Here is a 12600-nt window from a genome sequence, read left to right as displayed (position 1 = left end):
TTCCAAGAGAACAAAGTGTCTCTTTCAAATGCTCACTCTCTGAGATTCCCCAGTAATCATGTTTTGTTTGTGTTTTTATTTTTCTTTAAAGACTTCAAGGAATTAAAAAAAAACTGTAAATAAATCAATACATTCTGTCTGGGTGGGAATTTGGGTCTTCATAAGGTAGGTTTTCAGAGATACACACTCTGTCATTCAAAACAAATAAGAAGTACAAGCCTGGAAATCAAGGCAAGAGTCACATTTATCCCAAGAGCTGATAAAGAGAGCCTGGAGCTGAAAGAACCTACCAATATATATCTTAGAATGGCCTTGCCTTACAAGTGTTAGTCTGGAGGTCTAATTTTAAGCAAACTGTTTAATTTTTAGGGGACTCTGTTTTCTAATCTATACAATAATAAAGTCAGTTGTTCCCAAGGCATGAAATTCTTGTGGCAAAGTGATAACCAGGATATCTCTCTTAGAAAAGCACTGTGCACATTAACATATTTTTAAGGCTCTGAATAGTTTCATAGTAGGAAAAAAAAAGTCCAACTTACATCAGCACAAATCAATTATTTTCTCATAACATTATCAATATCCTACAGAACTAGGATCCCCCAGTATCCATTTGGGGAAATGTTAGGATTGATCAAAAAGTGAAAAGACATTTGGATGTTGAAGTAACAATGGTGCTGGTATTTAATTAGAACTTTTATGATGGAATTTGAATTGTAATGCATAATAACTTATGCACAAAGAGATAATGATCTTTATGTAGACATGCTTGACTGATCAGTCCCTCAGTGGTGCCTGATTCTTTGCAACCCCATGGACTGTAGCCTTCCAGGCTCCTCTGTCCATGGAAGTTTCCAGGCAAAAGAATACTGGAATGGGTTGCCATTTCCTACTCCCTGGGATATTCCCGACCTAGGGATTAAACTTGTGTCTCCTGCATTGTTAGATGGGTTCTTTACCACTGAGCCACCAGAGAAACCTCTTTATGTAGATAGTTATTTGTAAATAACTGAAGAAGAGAAGAGAAGGTAGTTTTCAAAAGTATTAGTTTAAGGAGCATTAGCAAAATATTCTTTGTATAGCTTATCAGAAGAATCTTGAAATGTGAGTCATAGTTTCCCTGTATCATCTGTTAGTATATCACAGTGTTAAAAAAAAAAGAAAAAGAGATTACCATACAGTGACTTGGAAACTATCTCCAAACAAATCAGTTTTCAAAGACACTGATTATTAACTGGGTTTCAATTTTAATAAATTCACTAAAAATAACTTTTAAAATAATTCTCAGGGCAACATAAACCATAAAACATGCACTGACTTCAGAAATTTTAGAAGATTAACAATCAAGTATATACATGAACAATGAAAGCCATCCTTTGCTTTCTAATTTTGCATCTGGATATAAGAGGGAATAATCAAACAAGCTATTCATATAACTGATGTTAGGTTGCAAATTAACCAAAACAGACACCACCAAAATATCACCTAGAATCTTTGACTTGTCATGTAATCTATTTTTAGAAGACAACAAAAATAAGTACAGAAACTTCACACACACATACAATCTTCATAAAGCTCTATTATTTACTATTAGCCCACTCTTAAGGCACTTGAAGATGCTACTACATGGTATTTACCATAAAACAATAATTTTAATTTTAAGAAATGAAAAGACATGCAGTCATCTAGCAACTTCTTGATGTACAATTTGATAGAATTAAAGTGCAAACTCAATGCACCAGGCCCGACCACGTCTCATGCATCCAACCTGGGCTGGTGATCTGTTTCACTCTAGATAATACACATGTTTCGAGGGATCGGGTAGAGAGGGAGGTGAGACGGGGGTTCAGGATGGGGAATACATGTAAATCCATGGCTGATTTATGCCAAAACCACTACAATATTGTAGAGTAATTAGCCTCCAACTAATAAAAATAAATGGAAAAAAAAATAAAGTGCAAACTCAACATATATTTATTGATGCAGCCTAAAGATCTAAGTCAGTGTCTTGCAGATAGAAATTTGTGTGTGTATGTGTGTATGTATCAGTGAGAGAGAGAAGATAAATACATTATAGAAAATGTTCAGGTCCTCTGTCCTCAAAACCTAAGGAAGTAATTCAGAGCACACACCAGCATACTTATGAAAGCACTTAAAGTGCATTTTTTTTACATGGAATTCCAAACATTCATGAAAAAATCATGCAATGATTACACTAAGCTCTGAAATCTAGACAAACAAGAATATAACAAGAAAAGAATGTCAACAGAATACATAGAAAACTATGATATCTTATGGGAGAAATGTTGTCAAATGTGTTAAATTCATGATCCCACCTTTAAGCTCTTCCATAAAATACCCCCAATCTGTGACTGTTCATGTATGGAGTGAACACAACTTTTCCCCCAGACCTTTCCGGCATGAGGATCAAGCCACAGCGTGTCCATGGAAATGGCTCACCATTTGGCTCTGCTCACAAATTCCAAAAGGGTACTACGAACATTTGTTTTCCCCTTTTCTTAGAATTCAAATCCTATGTTCAGAAATAAAGACATGAAACTAGAGGGTGTGAATATGCTACAAGTTTAGTGGTTAGTGTTTTTTTTTTTTTTTTCTTTCTACAAATGTGTCATGAGCAGGAAATTCAGAAAATCATACTGACAGAATATAAAGTAGATGGGCTAGCCATGACAGGCTGTCAAAATTCTTGCATTTTCTTTCAAAAATGTCCCTGTGAGGAACACTCACAAAACACTGTGCACATCCAGATGAAAATATCATTTCATATAATAATATTATCATCTCAACTGATTCTGAAGATTAGTATACAAGAAAACTATGAAAACATACACTTTCCACAGACCTACAGACTTCATCTTTATCGTATTTAAGTTAAGCATGATGGAGAACAGGTCGCAGTAAGCAAAGAATTGAATGCAACTGGAACTTGCCATAAACACTTCCCTGGATGCCCCAGTCCCAGACATTAGCTCAGTTAACTGGATACAAATCCAGGCTTCCACAGTTCCTTTGTTTTGATTTGCCAGAGCTGTTATCAGAACATGAAAGACCTCAGCAATTAAAGGGAAATAATTTCATTGTTCAGATAACTTTATAAACAAATTAAGAAAAAAGGTCAAACACATAGACTTCAGTTCTATGAGCACACGCTGTGCTGCGAAGTGCAGACTCCAAAGTCAGACGAAACCAGATCTGATTACACAGAGATCTGTATCATAGGGAGAAACTAAAAGCCTCTCAATTCTGTTTAGGTGTAAGGCTCTTTAAACAGTAGAAAGTTAAAAGGCTGCCCAAGCTATGTTGTGCAAGTCTTCATGAAGCCCACAGGTTAGTTAGAGGGACAACTCTCGAACACACAATCATAAATGTGAGGAGGATGGAAAGCCGGTACAATAGAAACAGACAAAGAAGGCACTAGCCTGCACTGGGGTTCTCAGAGGACCTCCTGGGAAAGTATAAGAAAGCCCGGAAGAAGTAGGGGTCAACAAGTGGCTTCTTTCAAGAACAAGAAAAGACAACTTTGGCTGGAAAACAATCTGAGGGGACCTGAACCAACTGAAGAAACTAATGAAACACAAATTTCTGAAAAGCAGGAATCCTCTTTATTACAGAGAGAATTGGCCATTTATTGGGTTAATACCTAACAAATTTGTTGGGTGACCTTCCAAGTGGCCATCTGTTGGATCAATTCTTCCTAACTATAGTTCTGAGCAAGTAGCATTTTCAGGTATCTGCAAAGACAAGTTAGCTGAGGAGGCAAATTAAAGACAGTACCTTGGGGCTTCCCTGGTGGCTGAGATGGTAAAAAATCCGTTTGCAGTGCAGGAGACCCAGGTTCGATCCCTGGGTTGGGAAGATCCCCTGGAGAAGTGAATGGTAATCCACTCCAGTATTCTTGCCTGGAGAATTCCATGGAGAGAGGAGCCTGGCTGGCTACAGTCCATAGGGTCACAAAGAGCTGAACACAACTGAGCAACTAACAAACTAACCCAAGTGTTGGTCAAGGCTGTGAAGCCAAAACTTTTTAGTTTCAACTGGGGACAGAACCTTGAGCTTGATTTGGGGTAAAAAGGATATATTTTCTAGTTGTCCTGGACACAGTCAGTCTTTTAACTTTACCTGCATCTAATTTCCTTTTCTTCATTCAAAGCAAGCTCTAAGGTACAATGAAAAACTTTACTCTGCCAAACAGATGTGAAATTCTAGTCATTAAAGAAGTATAAAAACAAATCAGAGTTACTACTGTACTTGCCAAATAACTACAAGAAAAGAGGAATCACTCAAAAATTTCAAAACTTTGTGAACAGCATGTTGCAATCTATCTAGAAAATAAATAATCACAGCAACCACATTAGAATAAAACAGAAACAGAAAAGGGGAACTAGATCTCTACAACTTCATTTCATGAGTTCAGAGCTTAGGAAAGAAAAAAAAAGAGTCATGAAATAGGTGATGATTTCATTTACTGGATTCTTTTGAAATATTCCATATCAGGAATGAGCAAATTATGACCCACAGGCCAAATCAACTCAACAATTTCATAAGAAACCTGGCAAGCTAAAACAAATGTTTTACATTACTATATAGCTGGGGGAAAAAAAAGAAAGAAAAATATATTACATGTAATTCAAAGGTTAGTGTACATAGTTGGTTGAACACAGCCATGCCCATTTGTTTATACATCTGTAGCTGCCTTTGCGCTAATGGAAGAGTTGGGTCGTGCAACTGTATTGCCACCAAAGCTGAAAATAATTACTATCTGACCTTTTACCAAAAAAAAAAAAAAAACTGCCAACCTTTATCTTACATAAATCAGATCAGGACCTGCTAATGAACGGAAGATTGTGCAACAGGGGCAGACAGACGGGTTCAATTCTCAATTCTAGCATTTACTTGATTATGAAACTGAGCAAATAATTTAACCTCCAGATTCTCCAGGCTCCCAGTCTCCCCTTTCTTGGAGGCCGTGAAGGCTGAAATCATTTAATATTCTGCGCATCAAGCTGTGTGTACCCTACTGAGAGTTAGATCCACTTACAAGAGGAAGCATCTTCTACTGTGTTTGCATATATGGGCAGTAAAGATTGGAGGTGGCTCTCTGTGTTACTAAGTTTTCTTATCTGTAATATTAAGATCATAATAACAGCCTTCTCTTCAGTGGTGAGAATTAAATCATAAAGTGCTGAGCACACATGCAGGGCTTTAGCACAGTGTCTGGAACATAACTCTTGCTCAGAAAATACATTCTTAGTATATTATTCTGAAAGAATCAGAAGAACAGTGGTTCCAGAGGGGAGAACAAATATCTCTCCCTGCGTTTTTAAAAACAGAGACACATTTAGGAGACCTTCTGAGACAAATGAAGAGAATGACTCCCTGGGAGTTTCCCTGGCCATCCAGTAGTTAAGACTCTGTGCTTCCAAAGTAGGGGACACGGGTTTGATCCCTAGTCAGGGAACTAAAATCCCACATGCTACATGTTCATGGCCAAAATTTAAAAAAAAGAGAGAGAGAGAACAGATAGCCTAAGTCTAAGCCCTCCTCAGACCCTAAGCTTAAATCTCTTAAATCTAAACCTTAGTATCCCCACTTCGAATATATAGGTACTGTCATGCATTCCTTTAACAAATAATTTTGGAACACCTGCCTTGTGTAAGCACCAGACACCAAAAGGGAGGCAGTGAGCAAGCCACAGCCTGCAGAGAGAGGCAGAGAAGTAAACAGGAAATTACAGATCAGTGACATAAGTGCCTTAGTAGGACCGAGCCCAGATGCTCTTGGAGAACAGAGGGGATTCTTTATTTGTGGGATTTCCACACGGATTAATCAACTGCTAAGACGATGGTATTTTATTTGGTGTGACTTTCAAATGCCTATGAAGAGCCAAAAACATCATCCTAGAATGAATAAGATTACTAATCTAATTATCAATATCTGAATATTTCAAAACATTCCCTAATTATCATATCCAAATATACCTGAAAGGCTAGGTATCACATAAATACAATGCCCAGTAATTATTATATCATAGTATTACCCACTGTCCTCTTATATTTGGAATAGAGACGTAAAGCACACGTCCACTGGTCCTTTCTCATCAGCCCCAGTCACACTTTCCATATCGATAAAATGGTGATATTACTACCATCCACAAGGAGAAGAGGACGGCAGAGGATGAGACGGTTAGACAGCATTACTGATTCAATGGACATGAATATGAGCAAACCCCGGGAGAGAGAGAAGGACAGGGGAGCCTGGCGTGCTGCAGCCTGTGGGGTTACAAACAGTCAGACATGACTTAGCTACAATAAAACCAGACATATTTGAGCTTGAATAAAAATAATGATTAAATCTAATGAGAAAAAAAGAATCATCCCATGATTATGTAAGTAAATTGGAGAAGGAAATGGCAACCCACTCCAGTATTCTTGCCTGGAGAATCCCATGGAGGGAGGAGCCTGGTGGGCTACAGTCCACGGGGTCGCAAAGAGTCGGACACAACTGAGCGACTTAACTAACTTTTTAACTTATGTAAGTAAATAGGTATGCTTTACATCTTAAACGTATACAGTGCTATATGTCAATTATATTAATACAACTGAAAAGAAAAAACTCTCTAAACCTTAGTCTCTACAGAGTTAAGCTCAAGCTCTCATGAACACAGATTTTCTTTCCTTCATTCATTTTTAATAGTGACATCTCTGTGTACTAAAGCTGAGGAACCACAGACTTGTGGAATGAACTCTAAGTTCTTTTCTTTTTTTCAGGTTGTTGATAATCTGATCTAAATGTTCTATTTCCAAGCTTTCCTTCCACTATTTTTACTCCAACCAAATGTATCTACTTTCAATTTCTTTAATTAATTAATTTTTTAAAGTATAGTTGCTTTACAATAGTGATTCGGTATTTTTGCAGATAATATTTCTTTAAAGGCTTTATAAGATAGCAGGTATAGTTCCCTCTGCTGTACAATAAATCCTTGTTGCTTATCTATTCAATATATAATGATTTATATCTGTTAGTCCCATACCCCTGATTTGTCTTTACCTGCTTCAATTTGTTTACTATTTATCTGTAAAATGCTCCCCCACTTCTCTCTCCTTGCTGAAGATCTGCTCTCCTTTCAAGACCCAGCTTATCTAGATTTCTCCATAAATAAAAACTTTTGTCTAGTTTTCTTCCCCCTTCATGCTCTACCTCTTAAAGCTTCTTTTTTTTTTTCATTAAAAATCATGTAGAATTTGGTTAACTCTTTCATTCCATACAACAGCTCCCAAACATGCACCTCCAATCCAGACCTCTTTCTAGAACTTCAGACTTGTGTGTTCGGTAGCCTTTCTGATACTTCCCCTGAGATGAAAAAGAATGGACATCTTTCACTCAACATTTCCAAAAGAGATCCCCTCATTTTTTCCCAAAAACAACCCTACCAATGACAACTTATCTTTCTAACTACTCAAGTGAAAAAGCTTGGAACCGTCCTTATTGCCTTTCACAACCACACCTAATCTGTCTAGGTACCCCATAGACTTCACCTTAAAAAAACAACCCTACCAATGACAACTTATCTTTCTAACTACTCAAGTGAAAAAGCTTGGAACTGTACTTATTGCCTTTCACAACCACACCTAATCTGTCTAGTCACCCCACAGACTTCATTGAACACCACAGTGTTCAATCTAACCACTTCTCACCATCTCCACTGCTATCTCCCTAGCAGAAAGTGGAGCCACACACAGCATACCACCCCCCCACTTCTAGATTACTGAACTAGCCACATAATTGGTCTCTATGTCTCCACTTTGGCCCCTATCTTGCCAAGTCTGTTTTTGTACAGCAACCAGAATGATCCTGCGACAGACATGGAACCCAAGATCATTTGCGGTACAGTGCTGCAGTGCTTGTACCTAAGCCTCCCCTCCAACAAGAAAATACAAAGAAACTGTAAGGGACTAAAAATAACTGTGTGCATGCACAGTCAGGGCAAATTTTGGACAAAAGATATAAAGAGACCAAAAAAACCAAACTGCCACTTCTGAAGAGTCGGAACAAAAGCAGGGTACTGCCCTTGCCCCCTGCACACACCACCACCTAAGGGTGGGCAACCACCTAAACCACCCCATTGGCCCAACCCCTGGACACACCACTACCCTCACCCCACAAAAGGGACAAACTCCCTGCCCAGCAAGCAGAAAAGCAGAGGAACTTGTTTGTTCTCGCTCCCCCCTGCTGCAACAGGGGTCCCCCAAAAAACTTGCCTGAATTTCTTGTCTGGCCTCTGATCAATTTCTATTGATGAAGGAGGCCAAGAACTCTGGTGGGTAATAATCCTTTTAAAACACTGTCATACCATGTCATTACTGTGGATGGTGACTGCAGTCATGAAATTAGAAGACGATTACTTCTCGGAAGGAAAGCTATGACAAACTATGTGTATTAAAAAGCAAAGACATCACTTTGACAACAAAAGTCCATATAACAAAGCTATGGTCTTTCCAGTAGGCATGTATGGATGTGAGATTTGGACCATAAAGAAGGCAGAGCGCCGAAGAATTGATGTTTTTGAACTGTGCTGCTGGAGAAGACTCTTGAGAGTCCCTTGGACAGCAAGACCAAACCAGTAAATCCTAAAGGAAATCAATCCTGAATATTCTTTGGAAGGACTGACATTGAAGCTGAAGCTCCAATACTCTGGCCACCTGATGAGAACAGCCGACTCACTGGAGAAGACCCTGATGCTGGGAAAGATGGAAGGCAAAAGGAGAAGACGGCGACAGAGGATGAGATGGTTGGATGGTATCACTGACTCAATGGACACAAACTTGGACAAACTCCAGGAGATGCTGAGGGATGAGGCAGCCTGCCGTGTTGCAGTCCATGGGGTCACAAAGAGTCAGAAAGATTTGGCAACTGAACAACAACAACAGCCATGTCACCTTCTAATGGCTCCCTGCGTCATTCAGAAGGAAAACTCAAGTCCTTACAATGACTTATACAACCCACTATGATCTCTCCCCTCCTTCTTCTCTCCTCTCCTCATCTCAAGTCTCCTCCTCCCCTAACTGCCTTTCCCTGCACATCGGCTGCCTTGTTCCTCTTTAAGCCAGCCAGGTTCAGTCCCACCTTAGGCTGTTTTAGCTGCTCCCTCCGTATAAACACTCTTCCCTTACATGGTCTTCAAGGCTTACTCCCTCACCTTCCTTAAGTCTTTGCTCAAATCTCTTCTCCATGGAAATGACTGAGATCCTTTGTTTAATATTACAACATGCCCCCACACTCTCTCTCCATCTCTGATACAACTAATGTCCCTTTTTCCTGAAATCACCTTACTCTTAAACCACCTCGAGTCACATTCAGCTCAGTTCAGTCGCTCAGTTATGTCTGACTTTTTGCGATCCCATGGACTGCAGCATGCCAGGCCTCCCTGTCCATCATCAACTCCTGGAGTTTACTCAAATTCATGTCCATTGAGTCGGTGATGCCATCCAACCATCTCATCCTCTGTCATCCCCTTCTCCTCCCGCCTTCAATCTTTCCCAGCATCAGGGTCTTTTCCAATGAGTCAGTTCTTCGCATCAGGTGGCCAAAGTATTGGAGTTTCACCTTCAGCATCAGTCCTTCCAATGAATGTTCAGGACTGATTTCCTTTAGGATGGACTGGTTGGATCTCTTTGCTGTCCAAGGGACTCTCAAGAGTCTTCTCCAACACCACAGTTCAAAAGCATCAATTCTTCAGCACTCAGCTTTCTTTATAGTCCAACTCTCACATTCATACATGACTACTAGAAAAACCATAGCCTTGACTAGATGAACCTTTATTGGCAAAGTAATGTCTCTGCTTTTTAATATGCTGTCTAGGTTATTCATAACTTTTCTTCGAAGGAGCAAGCGTCTTTTAATTTCATGGCTGCAGTCACCATCTGCAGTGATTTTGGAGCCCAAAAAAATAAAGTCTGTCACTGTTTCCACTGTTTCCCCATCTATTTGCCATGAGGTGATGGGACCAGATGCCATGATCTTAGACTCCCCTGAAAACAGGCAAGACCTAGAAAGACTTCCTCTTTCTAGGAAGCATACAACCTATAAATTCCAAATGGGTCATATAACTTCAGCATCCCTGTACATGTAAACTGTGTATGGTTATAGGATCCAGATAAAGATCCTATAACCACACTTGAGTGGAAGAGAGGTTAAAAAAAAAGAAAACAGCTGTAGGTGCAGAATAGGATGGATGGAGAAAGAAAGCCATTTCAGTGAGGGAACACTGAGAAACCATAAAGCACAAATGTTTGTAATCTCAACCACATCCTGAGGGACCAGAAAATAGACAAACTACAACATCCACAAAATCTACAAATTGCAACATGAATTGAAGATGAAAAGGCGGGGACTGAGGCGGAGAGGGCCTAGCTATTTTTAAAATAAAAAAAATGAAAACAAGTGTTGAAAAAGAGTTATCCAGGGAATTCAATAATGACCCAAGAGTCCATATGGATGCTGTTTTCCCTGCAATGTTTTCTTACAAGAAGAAATAAACTATCTCTATACAGATAGTATTGAGTTGCCTTTTATTTTTTTTTCTGGAGGAAGGACGTCTCTCAAAGTAAAAGATCAAAATGTAAAACCATCTCATGAAATCATGAGATGTGGGACAATGTTTAGGTTTGGGATTTTGGTCTTCTGAAGGGCAGGAATTTCTTTTTTTTTCTCTGATTTATTTATTTTTTACAAAGAAAATGCAATCATAAGACTAACAGTCTTATGTGATCAGTTCCTTTTAATACTTTGTGTTTTCATGTTCAACAATCTAACATAAAAAATTAAGGAAAACATTGTCTTATCAATGGACTTTACATATCAAAATACTGCATTTTAGGTCCACTATGATCTATGATACAAAACTATCACCTCAATTAAATTATAGCTTCAATATAGTTTCAAGCCAAGATATTATCAAGCTTTCAAAATCAAATTCCTTACTCATGAAAAAATACCAACATTAAAATGGACAAAATAATAAGCTCACTCATTAAGATGCACTAATAATTTCAAAAACATGATGTCTTAGATTCTACAATGCAACCTTCATTGAGAAAGACATTACTTTCTTTATAGTTATTGTTTTAATTAAAAAATAGCTTCATTTGGAAATCATTCTCCTACCTTATTCTGATATGACTTTCCAAATTTATAAATATCAAAACACAACGTATACTCTCTTAAAATCCCTTTTAAAATGAAACTAAAGGAAAATGCAAAACAATCTACGAGTGCAAGTGTTTTCTTGCAGCGGTCTTCAGTGTTACTGTTTGTACTTTATTGTAGTATGCAGCAACACTGAAACACCATAGATTATTTCTGGGTAGAGTTATCTTTAAAAGGCAACTTTATGCAAACTGTGACTTACACATTCTGTGGCTGTGACTATTAGCGAACTCGAGATGACAGACTTTCCTTCATTAAAACTCACTGAAACATGAAGAGCTCTGAAAGAAAATGAAGAAACAATAATGAACAATGAATTAAAAAGTAGAGCTTTGTGGGAGATTTTTCTTTCTTTAAATCATTCAAAAGTAACCAGAAAGTCTATTTTAAAAGTCAAGTGCCTGATCAGTTGGTTTATCTTAGCTTTTTTCTTTCTTAGTTCCAGTCCTTACTCAGTAGCTAGAGGCAAATTCCTTAAGTGATTCAATTGTTCCTAAAAGAGGCACATGAAAAATTCCTATGGTTGTCCTTATAGTTTAAAAATGCTCTTTTTTGGACAAAAAGTTGATTTAAAAGAATTCGTTAACACAGAAAAAGCTGAGATTTTTCAGGTTCACAAAAATCTTTTTAAAAAGGAGAAAAATCATTCCATCCCATTTCACTTTTCCCTGTCTGTAGATATTACAATTATTACAAGATTATTGTTTAAGAATACAAAAATAACCAACCGTTCAAAGATAAAATACAGAGAAAGTGATAATGAAAGACACAGATAAGCTGAATGGAAAAAATACATTTAAATATCTGTAGGCATTTGTTGCAAATACCCAAGATTTTAACATATCCTGAAAAAGGCAGAGAAAAGAGGGAATAATTTCTGTTCATTGCTGAGAACTACTGTAATTAAAATACAGCTCTCATTTTGAAAATATTATAATTAAAAATAACTAAAATTTCATTAATTCAGGTTTTATTATAGTAATTCATTAATTGGGATCAGTTGGTAATTTTTTTTTTCATAGCCTTAGGAAGATGGCAACCCACGCCAATATTCCTGTCTGAGAAATCCCATGGACAAAGCAGCCTGGTGGGTTAAAGTTCATGGGGTCGCAAGAGCCAGACAGGACTTAGCAAATAAACCACCACAAGAAGATATCAAATGGCGAATAGTGACAAGGAGATTTTAAAGGAAACAGCTCTTTTCCAAAAGAGTTTACAAAGTATATTACCTATAATAATCAATATACCAAGAAAACAAAGCTATCCATTCATTAAAGTTCAGGCAACATTTTGTTAATCTAGCTTCTACACCGCACCATGCCCCAGTATTCACAAAATATTCTAAATTCCAAGAATTAATAGCCAGAAACTTTGCCT

General features: G+C 37.9%; 1 protein-coding gene across 1 annotated transcript in view; it reads right to left on the bottom strand.

The window, feature by feature from the left end:
* The window catches only part of ANTXR2 (ANTXR cell adhesion molecule 2), a 168229-nt gene that overhangs the window by 93912 nt on the left and 61717 nt on the right, over nt 1-12600 (bottom strand). Inside the window, exon 11 of the mRNA XM_020904317.2 lies at nt 11426-11504. Within this exon, the coding sequence (XP_020759976.2) occupies nt 11426-11504 (79 nt within the window). The remainder of the gene's footprint in view (nt 1-11425; nt 11505-12600) is intronic.

This window comes from Odocoileus virginianus, chromosome 29 (assembly GCF_023699985.2).
Source record: "Odocoileus virginianus isolate 20LAN1187 ecotype Illinois chromosome 29, Ovbor_1.2, whole genome shotgun sequence".
In the NCBI taxonomy this organism is placed as follows: Eukaryota; Metazoa; Chordata; class Mammalia; order Artiodactyla; family Cervidae; genus Odocoileus; species Odocoileus virginianus.
This window is presented reverse-complemented; position numbering and strand designations above follow the sequence as displayed.